Source organism: Pelophylax lessonae (assembly GCF_965119305.1).
Source record: "Pelophylax lessonae genome assembly, chromosome: 2".
Classification (NCBI taxonomy): Eukaryota; Metazoa; Chordata; class Amphibia; order Anura; family Ranidae; genus Pelophylax; species Pelophylax lessonae.
In genome coordinates, this window is record NC_138769.1 from 473,477,831 (window position 1) to 473,498,845 (window position 21,015).

The window sequence follows — 21,015 nt, forward strand, 5'->3', positions numbered from 1 at the left end:
AACATAAAATAGTAATAATTTACAGGGGCTAATGTATAATTTATGTTTTACAAAAATAATAGATAACAAGATAATTACTGTATAAGGAGTAGACTATCAATGTTGATTCTGGAATAACAGAGGGGCTTGCAACCATTCCCCCGAATGTCAAACAGTAGCATAGTTTTATGATTACATTGTAGACCTTCACATATTATTGGTTGGTTTTAAAAAGGCCTATAACTACATAAAACATGAAAATGAAAAGAATACCAATAAGGTAAAAAAAAAAAAAAGTTAAGATGGTTATTGAAGACATAAATGGGAATACAGTATACATTTGTGCTCATAAGTTTACATAACCTGGCAGAATTTATGATTTCTTGGCCATTTTTCAGAGAATATGAATGATAACACAAAAACTTTTCTTCAATCAACTGTGTTTACCCTTTTTAAATCATAATGACAACATAAACTACCCAAATGACCCTGATCAAACGTTTACATACCCTAGTTCTTAAAACCGTGTATTGCCCTATTTAACATCAATGACAGCTTGAAGTCTTTTGTGGTATTTGTGGATGAGGCTCTTTATTTTCTCAGATGGTAAAGCTGCCCATTCTTCCTGGCAAAAAGCCTCCAGTTCCTGTAAATTCTTGCGTTGTCTTGCATGAACTGCAAGTTTGAGATCTCCCCAGAGTGGCTCAATGATATTGAGGTCAGGAGACTGAGATGACCACTCCAGAACCTTCACTTTATTCTGCTGTATCCAATGACAAGTCGACTTGGCCTTGTGTTTAGGATCATTTTAATGTTGGAATGTCCAAGTACGTCCCATGCGCAGCTTCCGGGCTGATGAATGCAAATTTTCCTCCAGTGTTTTTGATAACATACTACATTCATATTGCCATCAAATGTGTCCAAATTTCCTGTGCCTTTGTAGCTCACACATCCCCAAAACATGAACGATTCACCTCCGTGTTTCACAGTAGGAATGGTGTACCTTTCATCATAGGCCTTGTTGACTCCTCTCCAAATGTAGCATTTATGGTTGTGGCCAAAAAGCTCAATTTTGGTCTCATCACTTCAAATGACTTTGTGCCAGAAGGTTTGAGGCTTGTCTCTGTGCTGCTTGGCGTATTGTAAGCAGGATACTTTGTGGCATTAGCGTAGTAATGGCTTTCTTCTGGCGACTTGACCATGCAGCCCATCTTTCTTCAAGTGCCTCTAATTGTGCATCTTGAAACAGCCACACCACATGTTTTCAGAGTCCTGTATTTCACCTGAAGTTATTTGTGGGTTTTTCTTTGCATCCTGAACAATTTTCCTGGCAGTTGTGGCTGAAAATTTAGCTGGTCTACCTGACCGTGGCTTGGTTTCAACAGAACCCCTCATTTTCCACTTCTTGATTAGAGTTTGAACACTGCTGATTGGCATTCTCAGTTCCTTGGATAGCTTTTTATATCCCTTTCCTGTTTTATACAGTTCAACTACCTTTTCCCGCAGATCCTTTGACATTTCTTTTGCTTTCCCCTTGACTCAGAATCCAGAAACGACAGTGCAGCACTGGATGAAAGATGCAAGGGTCTGTCAGGAGTCCAAAAACTCATTGACCTTTTATACACACACACACTAATTACAAGCAAAAAAATCACAGGTAAGGATGGTTACCTTTAATAGCCATTCAAACCCGTTTGTGCCAACTTGTGTGCATGTAATCAGGCCAAAATCACCAGGGTATGTAAACTTATAAACAGCATTATTTTGGTAGTTTCTGATGTCATTATGATTTTAAAAAAGTAAACAAAGTTCATTGATAATAAATGGCTTCAGCCAAACACTGGCCATGAGTGAAAGAAAGGTTTTTGTGTTATCATTCATTATCTCGGAAAAATGGCCAAGAAATCATAAATTCTGCCAGGGCATGTAAACTTATGAGCACAGCTGTGTATATATATATATATATATATATATATATATATATATATATATATATATATATATATATATACATACACAAGGAGCCCTTATGGAAGAATTAACTGTCTGTGATACAGGACTGAATCTACAAAATGATATGTCTACTATTCTATTGTATTTAACCTTATTCGAGTGTCTATAATGAGAAAAATAAGTGATAGCCCTAAAGGCACCATAATAGAACAGATTGTACTGATGAGAATGTGGTAATGGGAAAAAACCTCAGAAAGATATTCTATGTGAAAATGTGAAAATTTTAACTGATGAGAGCAATTATCAGAAAACTCTTACTGAATATTAACATTGAATTTAGATGTAAACTAAGCACATGAGACATGACAAAGCACAAGTGAAAATACATAAAGGAAAAATATTGATGAAAAACAAATATTTAAAGGTAAAAGGAAGAAGTTGGAATTCCCTTATTCCCTTTATGAAATCAAAGATTTTGTCAACGAATCTAAAATCCAGATTTATAGAACAGTGCTCACATCTCTCACATCTATTTTTATGCAAGCAGCACATAGGAGTTAACAAAGGTAGATGTCCTACATCACCTCTCCCTGTCTGTCACCACCTCTTGGGTTTGGACTGCCCTGCTTTCCACAGCTTGGGATTCCCACAGCACCCCTGGGAGATACCGGAGACTCCAGGATTGGTTTGGCTGTTATTTTAACTTCAACTTGCACTCATTAAAATTCTATGTTTCATCTTGACACTTTTTTGCCAGTAATTTATGCAGCATTTTTTAATATGTACACCACAGTGCGCCATCCCTCTTTCCCATAGTTTTGACAGTTTACACATCATCCCGTGTTAGGGATTTGGCAGCCTGGGTGTAACTTTTATTATTCGTCTTATCCACAACGCCATAGCCATTAGGTTTTATGACCTCTCAGGAACCTGTCTAAAGGGTTAGCGCCTGGACCATTTTTTGTTGGAAACATCTTGAGTTAGAACAGGACTAGAGAGGATATCTTCCAATGGTGACAACTAAGAGATAATTTCCCTCACTTACACAAATGTAAAAATAATTGGCAAAAAAAAAAAATTAAAAAAAAGAAAAGGTTTGTTTCAATACAGCCCTCAGTGTAGACCATAGGTTCATTACATAATACAGGGATCATCAAACTACGGCCCTCCAGCTGTTGCAGAACTACACATCCCATGAGGCATTTTAAAACTCTGACATTCACGACATTCATGATTCGGCATGATGGGAATTGTAGTTCCTGAACAACTGGAGGGCCATAGTTTGAAGACCCCTGACATATTGTATACTGTATATTCTGAAATTCATCAAATATATTAACAGTGAAAAAGCACATATAAATAATTTTAGTGTTGTATATCTATATGATATACAATACTTCATATTGCCATATAAATTTGATGCTATATTCTACCTGTTAAAAAAAATCCTAGTTGTGTATAAAAATATATATTTTAAGTTAACCAAATGTTTTTTTTTTTTATATTTTAAATGAAAAAGAAAGGTTAGATCTTCACTGGGTTTACTATTGACCATAATCCCAGACCACCACACTCGTTTTTCAACACAATGCTGTGAATTAAACCTCCTGGTTCTTCCCTCAATCATTATGATGTGCTACCTCCAAGGATTCTTCCTAGGAATATTTAGAGAATGCAGTCTAGAGATGGGCAGTAGGCAGTTCAGCTCACATAATAGTCCTGCCTCTGGTTCAACAATGATAGCCAGGGCCATAATGTGAGCTGAACTACCTACTATGTAGAATTTTGCTGTAAGATTTACTTATATTTATGAGCAGCCAGTGCACTACTATAAGGGAAGTCTGTGCTAAGAGAAATATGTACACTGTCATTGTTTACTTTCTTCTGAAAATGTAGCTTGCCAAGTTTCCAGTCTTACCATCGACCAATCTTACCACTGACGTGTTTTGAGTCAGTGCCTTAAATATCACTAAAAATACTAAAACCACCATCCACAGCCAAGTAACTAGCATTTTCATAAGGTGGGATCAGCAATGGTAGCCTGCATATTTCTCATAGAACAGATTTCTTCTAACATCCTGCCTACAAAAATGAGTGCTGAAACAAGGAATTATTCAAACTATCCTGCATAATTATGACAAAATTTAAAGCTGTAAAAAGGACAACAATGCCAATTTACATTCCCCAAACTATAAACTGTATATGAACCTCATAACACATGAAGCCATTAATATGTCATCAACCATAAATCTTTTTTTCACAATGATGTGTAATTATAGGACATTCACTTTGCCTCTTCTGCCACCATTTACTCAGATATTAAAGGTTAAGTGCTCAATTTTTTATCTCGCAATTTATTTCTTATCCTGGATCGTTAATTTTTAGCAAATGTGTCTGTCACAGCATGGTGGCAGATGTTATTAAGCTGAATCATGTCCAGTATTTTTTGCATTTTTATATACTTTTCATTATGTTGTCTGTTTTGCATTTCTAGCATTTCTGTTAATAATTATACTAGGCTAGAAATTAGAAACAACAACAGATTACAATAGGCTGGAATGGCTGGAAAACCAGTAAATATCCACTTAAAATTTTCAGGAAGCAGACAACCAGGTTGGTTATCAAGGATCCAAACACAAATTAAAGAACTGGCATGTGTCAGATGCTCCGAGTAAAGTGCCAGGATTTAAGAACTTGTTCCTGGTTTTGAACACTCACCAATTTTTAATTAAAACTATAGTTTCATTTAATTCTCTTCAAATGAAATTGAAGTTTATTTTTTTTCTTATTTTAATTTTTATTTAATTTCAGACAATTACTTATTCATACATTTACATCATCTCTCCTTATATACTCAAGAAGAGAGGAAAAAAAAAAAAAAAAAACAGCATAGAAGATGCAAACACCTTTTCAACCCCTCCCCTCTCACCCGCCCCCTCCCCACTCCCTGCATCTCAACCCTGTTGCCAATGGTCTTCGTCACCTATCCCTTATTACTTCACCTCAGCCTTATATCGTTTCCTCAATAAAACTTCTAGTTTTTTTTTAAGCTCTCTCCAGATTCCCCAAATCTTTTCATGTCTATCCAACCCCCCTTTATCTTTATGACTTAAATTTTCAACTTCTTTTATAAATTCCAGTCTCCTAAACCACTCTTCAATTGTTGGAGCCTCTGGTTCCTGCCACTTCTTTGATATTGCTCCCTTGGCGGCTACCAGCAGACTAGGGACCAATGTAGTTTCATATTGTTTAATCGGTTCTTTAACATTATGGAATGAACACACCCATGAATCATCCTTAACCTCAGTTCCTACTATATCTTTTATTAACTGCCTGATCTTTTGCCAATAAACCACTATCTTGGGGCATTCCCACCATATATGTGTCATTGTACCGACCTGGGGGCAACCCCGCCAATACATAGGGGATTTTTCTGGTTGGTTTTCTGGTTTTATTTAATTTTCTTGGGGGGTTATATACCACCTCACCAGGCTTTTATAATTCAGCTCTATTGAGCTTATATCTGTTGTTACCTTATGAACTGCTTCCACTACTTTCTTTATTTTTTGGGTTTCCAGATGTCTGCCTAATTCCTCTCCCCATTTTCTAATAAATGGCGGCACCTCAGGTCCCCCAATTCCTATAAGTATTTTATATATCTTAGAGATGTTATGTTTTGCTTCTGTCTGTTCTGCAAACAGACATTCAAAGAGGGTGTAAATCCGCTCCAGATCTAATTGGTTGAGGTAATTTCATAATAAAATGTTTTAACTGGAGGTACCACCATTCATTCAAATCTATCAAATTCTCCTTTTGTTTCAAATCCTGATATTTCTTTATTTTCCCCTTATTTAATATATCGTTTATTTGTGCCCCTTCATCCAATATCCACTCACCAAACTGTTGTTTATTCCCTGGAATAAAATAATTTGTCCCCGCTAGTGCTATTAAAGGTGAATTGTATTCCCACTTGGCCAACCTATACATGTGATCCCATACCCTAAAAACATTCCTAGTCAAATCATGTGTCTTCCCTCCCATCTTTCTATATTTATGTGGTACCCAACTGTTATTACCCAAATTTCTTTCACTCATTGTGTTCTCTATTGTGACCCATGCTTTTTACTCATGTTTTCCCCCATTCTACTAACCGTGACAATATTACTGCATTATAATATTTTTTTAAATCTGGTGCTGCTAATCCTCCCTGTGCTTCATCTCTACATAAAAATGCATATTTAATCCGTGGTTTCTTTTTTTGCTAGATATAATTAACTATTAAGGTTTTATGTTTTTTTAAATAAATCTGAGGGACACTTATTGGCAACATCTGGATTTTATATAAAATTTTCGGTACAATCACCATTTTAACCATATTTATCCTTCCCAACCATGAAATAGGTTTCAATGTCATCCTCCTTATCTCTTGTTTAATTTCATTCAGTAGTGGGATGTAATTTACTTGGAAGAGATCCCGCGCTTTTGCTGTTAAATTTATTCCCCGGTATTTAAGTACTTTTTTCCCCCATGTAAATGGAAATTCTGATTTCAAGTTTAACTCTTCTTTTTTACTTATATTCACGTTTAATATTTTTAAGATTTGGTTGGGTTTATTTTTAGATTTGAGAAAGCTCCATATTTTTTAATTTCTTTCATCAGGTTTGGTAATGTTATTCTTGGATTGGCTAAATAGAATAATATATCATCCATGTATGCGGCCACTTTATGATTAACCTCCCCAATTTTTATTCCCCCTTTATCTACATTTTTCCTAATCCTCGATTAAAGTGATTCTAGTGATAACACAAACAGAATAGGGGATTATGGACATCCTTGTCTCATTCCATTTTCCATAGCAAAAGGGAGTGACAATTTTCCATTTACTTTGACCGCCGCAGTTGGACAGTTATATAAGGCAATAATCCACTTCTTCATTTTTGGTCCTATTCCGATCGCTTCCATTATGGCCATCATAAAACCCCAGTCTACCCTGTCTAAGGTTTTTTCGACGTCAATTGACAAACGAAGACCCGGGTGTCCGCATCTCCTCATTTTTTGCATAACTAATAATATCCTGATCCCGTTGTCCTTCACCTCTCTCCCTGGGACAAACGCTGTTTGGTTCACATGTATCCACTTGGGCATCAACTCCTTCAATCTAGTTGCTAGAACTCTTGCATAAAGTTTTATATCCTCATTTAAAAAGGCGATTGGTCTGTAACTTGCACACAAGGTTACATCCTTCCCTTTCTTTTGGGATTAATGTGATGTGGGCCAACAGGGACTTCTTCCTACAAATTCCTACAAAATAAATTGAAGTTTAAAAGCAAATCTGACAGTCATTTTAAACATTTAAAAGTGGAAGTGCTGCTTATAAACAAGCATCACAAGAGGATTACCATTACCTTTATTTGCAAGTAAACCCTGCTTTGTGTGTTTCACTTTGTATGTAGGTCCTTATCTTCTCTGACCTTAAGACTAGCCCTTTGTTGGGTGCCATTGCCTTGCCGAATAAAGGCACCATTATTTGCCACCTAGGGAAATTATTTTATTTTAAAGTATACCTGAAGACTAAAGTTTTTCTTAGATTTGGATAAAGGGATAGAACCTCTGTCAGGCTTATATTGATGATAAATGGGAAGCAACAAAATGGTAACCTCCTGTATGGTTAAAGCGTTTGTTACCATATAAAAAAAATGGATTCTGTTCCCTTACAGCATGTTATACAGCACAGTGTTTGTGCTGTGTCATCTGGCCCCCTGTAACACCTAAAAAACCTGGCTGATCCTGCCAGTTTCTTCCCTCCCCCGTACACTGACCACGGTGTATTATGGCTGCTGAGCCCAACATATGTGTCTCCATGATCTGCAGCCCTGCACTGTCCTCCTCTGTCTTCCTCTGTCCCCCTCCCCCCTCCCCTCTCCCCTCCCTGCCTGTCAGCTCTCACTGGCACTGCTCTGCTCCCCTGCCAGCTGCTAAAAAACTATATTATCTTTACACCATTCCCTCTGTTAGATTACATTCTATATCCTAGTTCTTGTGCTTTATTAAAAAAAAGCCGATTTCTACCTGTTTTCTCAGCGCCGCTCGGCCGTCACGTGACTCCTGGCTCTCTCCTCCTTTCCTCCCTGCCTCCCCGACTCACGTCAGAAGAAGGTTTCAGCTCCGCCCTCTGGAGGTGTCAGACGGGGAGAAAAGAGAGTCGGGAGTCACGTGATTGCCGATAGGCGCTGTGAAAACCGGTAGAAATTCGCTTTTTTTAAAATAAAGCACAGACACTAGGATACAGTTTGTAATCTAACAGAGGGGATGGTGTAAACATAACATAGTGGCTCAACAACCACTTTAATCTGTCACAACACAATTCATTGTTTCTCAAACAATTAGTACAGCCTTTCTCAACCAGGTTTTCCCTGGAGGTTGCTACTGGTTTCTTGAGCAGTGTGCAATTTCTTTCTATAAGATACATTAATTTAAATTAATGCCAATCTGTAATCTCTGAATGACAACCAATGTAAGTGATTCCTTGAATTTCCCACCTCCAATGTGAGGTGCATTTCTTCACCCAACACCAATGTGTATGAACATTAACATTTTTTCTGTCTGCATCATTTTTCTGGTCATAATATTATTATTTCATTATACTAAAAATTGTTTTGTTGTGTAGAGCAGCCCTGGATGTCAAATACATGTTACATTCCTTATTCTTTTATGCATTTCTCAACTTATTGGTCAGCCTAATGTTCTAGGAGATGTAGATAATGTTTGTTACCATGAGTTCCCTGAGACCGGAAAGTTATTTCAAGGGTTCCTCCATGTTAAAAATGTTGAGAAAGACTGAATTATCAAATCATAGGGACTAAAGCAGGGGTGGGGAACCTATGGTTTGGGGGCCGTATGCGCCCCCCAAAGTCATCTGGTCCGGCCCCCCATGCAGTTATGACAGTCTGAGTGAGTCACAGGCGGAGTGATATCAAATGCACTCCGCCCGTGACCAATACAGGAAACATCACCTCTTTCTCCAGCGTGGCGCTGCTACACTTCTCCTAGCCAGCATTTCCCACCAGCAGCACACACAGCAGTACCAGCCAGAGCCAGCAGTACCAGCCAGAGCCAGCAGTACCAGCCAGAGCCAGCAGTACCAGCAGTACACACAGCAGTACCAGCCAGAACCAGCAGTACCCACAGCAGAACCAGCAGTACTAGCCAGAGCCAGCAGTGCCAGCCAGAGCCAGCAGTACCAGCCAGAGCCAGCAGTACCTACAACAGTACCAGCCAGCAGTTCCTACATCACAGTACCAGCCAGCAGTACCAGCCTGAGCCAGCAGTACCCGCCTGAGCCAGCAGTACCAGCCAGCAGTACCCACAGCACAGTACCAGCCAGCAGTACCAGCCTGAGCCAGCAGTACCCACAGCAGTACCAGCCAGCAGTACCTACAGCACAGTACCAGCCTGAGTCAGCAGTACCCACAGCAGTACCAGCCAGCAGTACCCACAGCAGTATCAGCCTGAGCCAGCAATACCATCCAGCAGTACTCACAGCACAGTACAAGCCAGCAGTACCAGCCTGAGCCAGCAGTACCCACAGCAGTACAATCCAGCTGTACCCACCAGCAGTACCAGCCAGCTATACCCACCAGCAGTACCTGCCAGCAGTTCTTTTCAAAACTTACCACCACAAAAAAGTTGTCTGCGCTCCAGACTGACCAATGCAAACCTGGAAAACGTTGCGAGTAGCAACATCATCAATATCAGCTAACATCACACATCTCACCAAAGAGAAGCAGTTGCAGCCATCACATTAGGGGTGAGTTAATTAAATGTTTGACCAAATATAACAGGCTAATTTTTAAGTTGATAATTTTGTACGGCCCCCGAATGGTTTTATAAATACCCAAATGGCCCTTGGCAGAAAAAAGGTTCCCCACCCCTGGACTAAAGGGTTGGAACCTTTTTCAGTAAGCAGAAAGCATCACACAGGCTGCTCTGACAAAGCCCCATACGGTGAAACACATGACAAGGATGCCCCCTGTGCTGTGAGTTGACTCTGTGACCCTCCCCACTGCTATCTTGTGCGCCATACCTTGAGACTTGGCACATTGCAAGCACTGTACAATGTTTCTTCATATGCATGCTTGATGCATATTTTGCATTGGGGTGATGGAAATGGGTGAGATTTATCTTTCTCTGACCCTAAACTCAAATATTTACTGATACCTGCCTTGCTTTATACAGTACCAATAAGTGACATTTCAAGCCTATTGACGCTTGCTACCTTCTTTGGCATGCCCATAATCAGCAGAGACCACGCCCTTTACTTTACTTACTTGTTATATTATCTGGAGACCTGAACTGTGTATATAATGTATTTACCTCTGGAAGACAAATTATCATTACATATTCTGACCTTTTCCATAGGCTATGCATACAACATACATATGTTGTCAAGCAAAGGTCATCATGGTGTTTCCCACTTCTGCTTCCACTGGCAATGTTCTTGTGGATTAAAAAAGTTCTGTACATTTGTGCTACATCACATTATAATCACAAGCCATTTTCTTTCTCTTGCAGTTTGTGTGAACCTTAAAGCAGAGTTCTGGCCTCAAAAACAACTTTGCACCATTTGCTTGCTTTTTTTTAACCTGAAAAAGAATTGGATAATTACATTTTTTTTTGATGTACTTACCTTGTTTTCAAAGAAAATACACTTACCTTCCTTCTGTCTCTTCCTGCTTACATTGAGTCCAGGGAGATGAGCGTCTTCGCTCCCACTAGTTAATGCGCCTGCGCGTCATTCCCTGCTAAACAGCTTCTGGGCATGCCCAGAAGCTGTGCAGGGATGAGGCGCCTGCACTGGAAGTGACGAGCAGGGCCGGTGCAGGGAATTCTGGGACTCCAACGTCACCGAAGAGGACACAGAAGAGGACGCTCCGTCTTCAGCTGCCCACACCTGAGATGGCAGCGCTGGACAAGACATTTTCAAGGTAAGTATTTATTCTAAAAGGTAAGTGAAACAGGGGACAGTTCAGAGGCTATCATTGCTGAAATGCGCTAGCCCTGACTGTCCCGGGGGTATTTTTATCTAAAAAATGTTTTTGAGGCCGGAACTCCGATTTAAGTGAATGCAGATATCACTGCAAATGGCACTTTCAAAGCTGTCTTATTTAGCATGACACTTTGCTAATACACCCATTTCCTTCTCAGTGGATTATCAAAACAATCTGTGTATATTATGTTATCTCCACTGATAATAACTTGTTCACAAGCTTCATAAAATAATATGTAAAGCTAGTATTATTGGATTAAATTTATGGAGTGACATAGACTTTTTCTATACTGATGAAACAACATACTGTATATACAAAACACCTCCCCTCCCAGCTCCTTCTCCTTCATTGACATAGAGCGGGCACCACTAAATGGCGGCCCTCGGCTTGTGTCAGGCCCGGGCTACTGCTCAATCTGGACCGCCGAGATCATGCCATTTAGCTGACGATTTTGTCCCCAGCCTCTGCCGCTGTCACTAGCAGAGCAGATCAGGAGGTGGGACAATTATGGACTGGGGGCGGGACCAGCATTGCATAGAGAGAGGCAGCTGCCTGAATGAACTTTTCATATTAACCAGGAGGTGATTGGCTACTAGGAGGCGGTCCTAGCAATCAATCACCAGCTTGCTAATATGAAAGGTTAACCTGGCAGCTCCCGCACCCCATCCAGTGCTGCTGTGCCTCTGCTTTCAGGTCAGGATTGTTCCGCCTCCTTCTCCTCACTCTGTGTAAGGTAGGGGAGTGAAGGGAGGAAAGGACATGGCTGTGAATTTGTGAAGGATGGGGAGCAGGGGTCATGTACAGAGGGGCAGTGCTGTGAGTGGGAGGAGGAGGGTCATGTAAAGGGGAAAGAGCTATGGGGGAGGTGTGAAGGGGAAAATGCCAGGGGGGGTGTAAAGTGTGAAGGGGCAGTGCTGTGGGGGTGTTATGTGAAGGGGGACAATGTTGTGGGGGGGAGTGCTGTGGAGGAGAATGTGAAAGGGGCAGTGCTGTGGGGGGGTGACATGTGAAGGGGACAATGTTGTGGGGGGGATGTGAAGGGTGCAGTGCTGTGGGGGGATGTGAAAGGGGCAGTGCTTTTGGGGGTGATATGTGAGGGGGAACAGTGCTGTGGGGGGATGTGAAAGAGGCAGTGCTGTGGAAGTGACATGTGAAGGGGACAATTTTGTGGGGGGGTGAAGGGGAAGTGCTGTGGGGGGGATGTGAAAGGGGCAGTGCTTTGGGGATGATATGTGATGGGGACAGTGCTGTGGGGGATGTGAAGGGGCAGTGCTGTGGGGGTGACATGTGAAGGGGGGCAATGTTGTGGGGGGGGGGTGTGAAGAGGGCAGTGCTGCGGGGGGGGGGGTGAAGAGGCAGTACTGTGGGGGGGTGAAAGGGGCAGTGCTTTTGGGGGGATATGAAAGGGGGACAGTGTTGAGGAGGGGATGTGAGGTGGGACAGTATTTGGGGGATGTGAAGGGGGCAGTGCTGTGGGGGGGCTGTTAAAGGGGCAGTGCTTTGGGGGGTGATATGTGGGGGGACAGTGTTGTGGGGGGATGTGAAGGAGGCAGTGCTGTGGGGGGGGGTGCGAAGGGGGCAGTGTTGTGGGGGGACGTGAAGGGGTAGTGCTGTTGGGGGAATGTGAAGGGAGAAAAGCAGCTGCACACAAAATGAGGTGCTGCATGGAAAATGTGCAGGGGTACCATTGGCTCTTAAACACACTGAAATAAAGGTGCGGTTTTCCACACATGGAAATTGCATAGTACAAATGCACCATGGAGTTTCTATGCGACTTCATTTTTAAAAAGGTGCCACGGCCTTTTCCCAGAAGAAAACGCAGGCACAGCAGCCCATTTAAATGAATGGTCTGTCGTGCCTGCACACCTGGGCAGTGATGTAAAGAATCTGAGTCATAGCACAAAAATGCAATTTGGAACTCTGCTGGAATTTTTTTTTTACTATTCGGACCTCCATGAATTTTAATTCAATACCCCTGATATAGAGTATAACTTCATGGGCATTACAGTGTAAAATACACATGTATCCAGCACTTTGTGGATTACAAATATCCATATATGCATTTTGGGGTTCCATACTACATTTGGCTATGTCCATGGAACAATAATCTTTCTGAAAACTTGTTTAAATAGATATCTGTTGACATTGGCCTTAAGTCCATCATTGATCCTTATGTTTTAAAGAAGGCTTTTTTACATTTCTTTTTTTTACATGGACATTTGTTTTAGTCACTTACCTTTCCATTTATTATTATAACCTACATAACATGGGTCTTTTGCAATGCTTGTTACATCTATACCTCCAATTCTATTACACATTTGTACTTTGTTATTGGGGTTGATTTACTAAAGGCAATTAGGTTGTTCACTCTCAGGGGCATTTTTACTTTTCAAGGGAATTTTTCCTTATCTTATGAATGAGGTGAGCTCCGCTGACTTTCATCATCCAATCATGAGCAATACTGATTTTTTTTAAATTTTCCTTTCAAATGATTGAGAATGTTTTGCAAAGTGAATTTTCACCACATACATCAAGCCTAAGGAAAATTCCTTTGAAAAGTGAAGAGCCTAATTGATTTTAGTAAATCCATCCCATTAGGTTTGTCCTTCTGGTTCTCTCTTCTGTGTTTACTGGGGAACACCCAGTGCATAACTTATATTATGTGTAATTATAATGAAGATGCCTAAATTTCTTCTCAGATCACATTCCCTGAAATGTTACTTTAACCACTTGAGCTTCAGAAGGTTTTACCCACTTCTTGACCAGGGCATTTTCCCCTATTCAGCACTGTGCTACTTTAACTGGCAATTGCACAGTCATGCAACACTGTTTGCAAATTGTAGCATTTTTTTCCACAAAAATATAGCAATAGAGCTTTCTTTTGGTGGTACTTGATCACCACTAGGTTTCTTGACAAATTTGAACCACATCTTTGGTAAAAAAAATAAATCCCAATAAGTGTATATTAATTGGCTTGTGTGAAATTTATAGCATCTACAAACTATGGTATATATATATATATATATATATATACATATATATACTGGAATTTACACAGCTATGGACATTATACTGTAATGGCGGTGATCAGTGACTTATAGTGGGACTGTGATAATGTGGCAGGCAATCTGGCACTAGCTGACGCTGGCTGGTAGGTACACTAACTGACACTGACATCAAAAGTTACACTAATACAGTGATCAGTGCTAATACTGTCACTGGAGTAATAACACTGGGTGGAAAGGAGGTTAATATCTAGGGGCAATCAAAGGCTTAATTGTTTGCCTAACAATGCATAATGTGTATAATGTGTGCTGCCTTTACTTAACTATCTGGTTTGTTGTTTCTCCCTGCATTGCAGGGGGAAGAAACTGCCAAATTGCTTTTTACAATACACAGAGTTCTATGTTTTCATAAACACAGAACTCTGTGCATGATTGGACACAGCTGATCAGCTGACTTCAGCCAAAATCATTGGCTGAAATCATTTGCCTAACTTATGCCATGTCCAATCAGAGCATGGATCAGCAGGGGGCATGCCCCAAACCTGGAAGAAAATGTAGTAGTATGTCACTCAGCCTGGAGCTGCCACCTGCTCACAGTACAACTACTGTGGATTGGCAGCAAGCAGTTAAATCCCTATAATTCAGGTTTTTATTGTTATCTGTGTCCTCCATTAGGGAAATGTACTCTCTCTCTAATTGCCCTAATCACCACCATCACTCACAATGAAAGTGAGCATAAATCCAAAATCTTGAGTTGCCACCAGAACTGGAATAGAGGGGAAATCTTTTGATGGGACACTAGCTCCTTCACTCCCTATCCCGAAAGGACATGCTTTACATCTTTCCAATGGGGATACAGAAATAAAGTTGAGTGAAAAAGGGTTAGAACAGCATTTCTTTGCCGTACACACCCCTAGAAATTAGTGATCGACCGATATCGATAACGATACCAATATTTTGGCCATTGCATATCAGTATTGGCTGATATTGGCCGATATTTTCGTACATTTAAAAAAAATTATTTTTATTTTTATCACTTGACAGGTACTCTTGTGGAGGGATCTGGGGGTCTAAAAGACCCCAAACCCCTCCTCTGCACTTAGAAGCATTCAAAACGTTTGGCTGTTTTGAATGCTGTCATTTTTTTAATCATGATTTATGTCATGACATCACTTCTGGGTTTTTACATGGAGACCCGATCAGAGCCGAATGTGGCTTTGATCCGGTCTTGGGTGGCCGCGCAGGCTGCTTGCCAGGGTCTCCCCCCTCCCGCTCCTTGTAATGAGAGCAGAGTGGCTTCTCAGCTGTATCGGTTGTCATTACAAGACAGCCAACCGTCGGCTATGGACGCCGGTACCGGGGTGATGCCTCTAGCTGCAGGCATCACTCCGGTACAAGCTCTTTCCCAAAATATCGGCAATATCGGTCACCTTGGTGGCCGATTCCGATATATCGGGGAAAGTGCATATCGGCCCTCAATATATCGGCTTTGCCCATAATCCGTCGATCACTACTAGAAATTTAACTCTTAACTACTCTATCCAGAATTAGAAAAACATGGTGTAAGCTATAGAAAACAGTTTTTTTTTTTCTAATTCATCCAGGTTGGTCATTAGGCCATGGGGTACATTAAATCCAGTTAATTGTTTACAGGTAGATGTAGCAAGAGGTTGGATATACAGTATATTTTAAAGGTCAGGGGGTACTGACCATTACTGTATGCTGATGCTCTTTTTTATACCATTACAATTCCAAGGGGATTCCACTCTGAATTATTTTTGTTATAGTGCACAGAATACAGAAGGAACCCCAAGAATCCTCTTTCTGTAGGATCAGGAGAATAATAGTTATATGACACAGGCACAGATAAAGGAACTCCATTTTTCCATATGACTAAAATTGCATTTTTTTGCACTTTTTCAATGAAAGTATAGTAACCTACGACAGCCATTCAGATTTCATCTTTGTTTTCAGATAATTATTGCACTTTGCACTAAATAAGCAAAATCAATCATATTATTGGTCATTTCAATGGTTTTGTCAAATCTTACAGTTTACTGGTAGCCAGCGGGAGATCCTGTAGGATTTCTTCATACTGATCTTGGAAAATGGAAGAAAAGGAAGGGTCCTTTTTTCTCTCTTCTGAGATATCTTCAGCTTTGAATAACATGTCTTGTATGAATTCTGTTGCAGCAATGTCTATGGATACACGTGCAATTAGTTGTAAACAAATATGCAGAAGAATAATGATTAATATATTTCTACTTGAAAAAAAAAAAAACATTTCATAGATTGCAGAATTGGCAGTCACAAAGCTCTGGGCTGTTCTTAGGTCAGAGAATGCTTTTTAACAATAAAATATTTAGAGAAAGCTAGTCACCAACAGGCGTCTGTAATAATCTCCACTTTTGATATAAACATTTATATAATTGATTGATTTTTTATTATTTACTTGTATTTTATCCCTGTAAGAGCAGACCTGTCAGGCTGAGTATCAGGAACTAAAGTCCCCCATTGAGGATGTCTTGCTTAACATTGATTACAAACACTCAAAAAATTGTCACACGACAAAAATGCTGTCCACATTACATAAAAGAAAATTTAAGGGTTTGGTAATTGGCAGTGATATCCTCCTCAAGCAGCCCAGACAGAGTGTCATTGTCAGTTAACATCCTTAGGTTTCCTTCACAGGTGTAGCAAGGGGGCAATAAAACCAGAAGACGCAGCAAAAATGAAACCGAGTCTATGGAGCTGTACCTCAACCGCTCCTCAACCACTTCTCAATCTAACGCAATGCACACAATTGCATTACAGCGGTGAAGCATTTACAGGGTTAAATCAGGCGAAGGGGAAGCGAGATATCTCCTCTTTACTGACTGTGAAACATTTCTGAAACGAAATCCACCGCTGATCTTTCTTCAGAGAAGTGGAAAGGGCTACCGCACATGTAAACGAGCCCTTAAGCTCAGGTAGGATCTAGATTAGCTTCTATAGGGACCTTGCAACCTGAGATAACACTTCAGCTCTGACATGCAAAAGAATACATATGAACAACAGTACACCTATCCCAAAGAGATAAAGTTGTGTTATAGTAATTTAGGAATGGATATCAAGATTCTTTTTAATAGCTACTTTGAATTAGTTCTCCTAAAAACGGCCGATTTAAAAACAGATTTCTCAAAAATTAATAATTTAAAAAATACAATATTCAAAGAAAATTAGCCACCAGTAGATATACATAATAAACCAATAGCTAAAGTGGTATTAAACCCAAAAACAAACATTTAATATATTGCAGCTTACCAATTCTTAAATGTGGTGGCTATATTCAGTTTCTTATTTTAGGCTTTTTTTCCTTCATTTTGACCAGGGGATCCTGCCCGTAAGACTTTAAACTTTCTTTACAAGACCAAGCTGTCCAGCAAAAATGTGTTGAGACAAATCATTTAACACTGACAGGGATGGGTACAATGGTCATATTGTATTCATTTTTGTAAAATATTTATCCCAAAAGGAAAAAAAAAACTGTTGATGTAACTGCTTAAAATATGTGAGTTGGAGTTCTGATTAAATTTTTTAGTCAAGCTCATATAAATCTGTTAGTGCAGGGGTCTCCAAACTATGGCCCTCTAGTTGTTCAGGAACTACAATTCCCATCATGCCTAGCCATGTCTGTAAATGTCAAAGTTTTACAATGCCTCATGGGATGTATAGTTCCGCAATAGCTGGAGGGCCGTAGTTTGGAGATCCCTGTGCTAGTGCATCTAATACTACCCTGTCCCCAAATTGACAATGCTGTTGTCCAAAAGTGCCTCCATTGCTACTTCATCCAGATTGGAGACACAGCAAGACAGGAACACCTGGCAAGAATAATGGAAAAAAAAAAGCCTAAAAAAGGAAAACAAATGTAGCCTCTACATTTAAAGACTCTTAAGCTGCAACACATAGATAAAATACATTTTTATTTTTGGATTTATTACTGATTTAACTCTGTTAGGTCATGTCCACCTGGCCAGACATTCCACTTAACCCAGGCTGAGAATTTGGAAGGATAAAGAACAATATCTGAGCTATGGCAAAATAACTAAGCCTAGGATTGTGAAAACACAGCTGCTTGTCTTCTCACAGCCTGGAGTGACAGTTCTGTTCCCCATGCAAGAACAAATTAGAAAGACTAGTAGAGATGTGAATCACACTCTTGGCTTTATGGGTTATAATAAAAAAAGGGCCACACATTGTAACTCTTCAATTCATAGGAACACATAACAACGCATCTTCACCGGGCTAAGAAACATCAGCATTAGATGTAATCTTAACCTTTTTACATTCCATTCTTTAGGGTTTTTATGATCCCTGAAGAAGGAAGGGTCCTGGAAGCTTGCATGTTTAAAAACTTAACTTAGTTAACCAGTTTCTGACCGCTTACGTTATATTTACTGCGGCAGGCTGGCTCGTACAGGCAAAACGACGTAGGTATATGTTGTTTGCCTGGGAGGAGCTAGGGGGCAAGCACGCACTGCTGGCGGTGTGCTCCCACCCCCGATCGTCAGCGGGGAAGCTGATGCATGTGTGAGGCGGCTCTGATTGCCGCCTGACACCCACGATCGCTCCCCGCAAAGAGAGAAGGACGATTGGCTGTTGTAAACACAGCCGACCTTCCTTCTCCCTGAAATAATCACAGAGCTCATGTGATCCTTCTATATAGGATCACATGTCTCTGTGGTCATCTCAGAAGCCACGCCCTTCACAGTTAGAATCACTACCCTAGGATCACATTTAACCCCTTGATCACCTATACTGTTAACCCCTTCCCTACCATTGTCATTATTACAGTAACAGTGCATATTTTAGCACTGATTACTGTAGTAATGTCACTGGTACCCCCAAAAGTGTCAAAAATGTCAGTTAGGGGTCAAATCTGTCTGCTGCAATGTCGCAGTCCCGCTAAAAATCGCAGATCGCCGTCATTGCTAGTAAAAAAAAACAATAAAAATTACATAAATCTTTCCCGTAGTTAGTAGACGCAATAACTTTTGCGCAAACCAATCAAAATACGCTTATTGAGATTTTTTTACCAAAAATATGTAGCAGAAAACAAATTTGCCTAAAATGTTAAAACATTTTGATTTTTAATTTTTTTATTGGGAATGTTATATAGCAGAAAGTAAAAAATATTGTTTTTTTTTTTTCAAAATTGTCGCTCTTTTTTTGTTTATAACGCAAAATATAACACCAAAAGAAAGCTCTATTTGTGGGGAAAAAAGGATGTAAATTTTGTTTAGGTACAGCGTCGCATGACCGCGCAATTGTCCCTTAAAGTAACGCAGTGCCGAATCGCAAAATAGGGCCTGGTCATTATGGGGGCAAATCCTTCCGGTCTTAAAGTGTCTAAAAGGTTTTACAAAAAACTGCATATTTTCTGCATTAATCGATACAAGGTTTTACTACCACTTTGGGGAAATAGTCACCTAATCAATCTCAGGCTTTGAAGTGATGTAATGATGTCAGGATGTTACAGGGCCCCAGTGAGGTCACTGCCACAACATGCGGCAACAGAGTCAAAGATGGCCCTGTGAGTTTCTGTTTTTCTGATCACTGTGATTACAATCTTTAACACAGTAAAAATAAATGTTATTTCTGTGCTCACCACTTTAATACAATGATCTCTGTACGTGAATCAATAAAAACTGTTAATCCATATATGTGAAACAAAGGTCTAGTTTGGAACTCTACAGTAAATTTATGTTTGTTTGTATCAGAGTATTTTGAGGCAACACCAGACATATTAAACCTGCTGCAATGTATCAAAGTGAGAGAGAAAAAAAGATGTGATATCTGAGGGTTTTGGAGCTCCGAGAGAGAGAATGAATTAACACGATAAAAATAGGGTGATAATCACAAGCAGAAACCATGGAAAGCACAAGAAAGCTTTGGAAATGAAATGTGAGTATTACAGTTGCTTCTCACAGTACAAGTTATTAAAAAAATGATTCCAATAAATACATTGACTTACAGATCAAAAATGATTGACATACCTGAAGGTTTATCCCCATTACAGTTGATAATATTTGGATTTGCTTGATGGACCAAAATAATTTTTACTAGGCTTGTCTGTTAAAATATAAATGTGCACATTTTATGTTTAAAAAAGATTACATTGCTGGACTACAAAAACACCAGCAGAATAAATATAGCAACAACAAATTACATACTATAGAAGAGATGACCAGCATATACCTCTCCAATTCTCTTGGAACTTGGTCTCAAGCTATGTTGTGTTTTATCAGCATGCATGGTGTAAAACAAGGTAATATGTATTTAAAACACACTTAAAGGGGTTGTAAGGTCAAAAGGTTTTTTTTTTTATCTCAATGCATTCTATACATTAGGATAAAAACCTTCTGTGTGTATTAGCCCCCCTCAGCCCCCCCAATGCTTACCTGAACCCCCTCTTGATCCAGCGATGTCCACTACTGTCTCAGCCACCCGGGACTCCCCTCCTCACTTGCTATTGGCTCTCGCTGCTGTCAATCAAAGTCAGTTAGCCGATGCGAACAGAGAGGGGGCGGGGTCCAACTCCAGCTCCGTGTCCGAATGGATACAAAGAGCTGTGACTCAGCTCGGGTGCCCCTATCGCAAGCTGCTTGCTGGGAGGGCACTCAAAGGGAGGGACGGGCCAGGAGAGACGAAGAGGGACCAGAAAAGAGGAGGATCCAGGTTGCTCTGTGCAGAGCCAACTGCACAGTGAATGTCAGCATACTGTAACATGTTTGTTAAATTTATTGAAAAAAATGAGACTTTACAATCACTTTAATACACTTTTTAAAATGTGTGTTTGGTTTTATCAGGCAGGAAGTAATGGAAATCCTGCAATTGGGACAGAAATAAAAAGCTGGGTTCTACTCTAATAAAATGTATTTGCCTATTCTATTAAAAATAATTTTTATTTCTGTCTGTGTTGTTTGAAATTTTCTCTTACTGTCTGATGAATCCATTGTCAACAGTAGGAAAGCTCTCTAATGGAGCCCCAG

The 21,015-nt window shown here is 40.0% G+C and overlaps 1 protein-coding gene across 4 annotated transcripts in view; it reads right to left on the minus strand.

Annotated features, from left to right (window-relative positions):
• Nucleotides 1-21,015, minus strand: part of MYO16 (myosin XVI) — a 539,163-nt gene that overhangs the window by 264,994 nt on the left and 253,154 nt on the right. For all 4 annotated transcript variants that reach the window (XM_082247038.1, XM_082247037.1, XM_082247039.1 and 1 more), the window contains exons 8-9: nucleotides 20,020-20,095; nucleotides 16,036-16,183 (exon numbers count right to left, since the gene is read on the minus strand). In XM_082247038.1, the coding sequence (XP_082103164.1) occupies nucleotides 16,036-16,183; nucleotides 20,020-20,095 (224 nt within the window). The remainder of the gene's footprint in view (nucleotides 1-16,035; nucleotides 16,184-20,019; nucleotides 20,096-21,015) is intronic.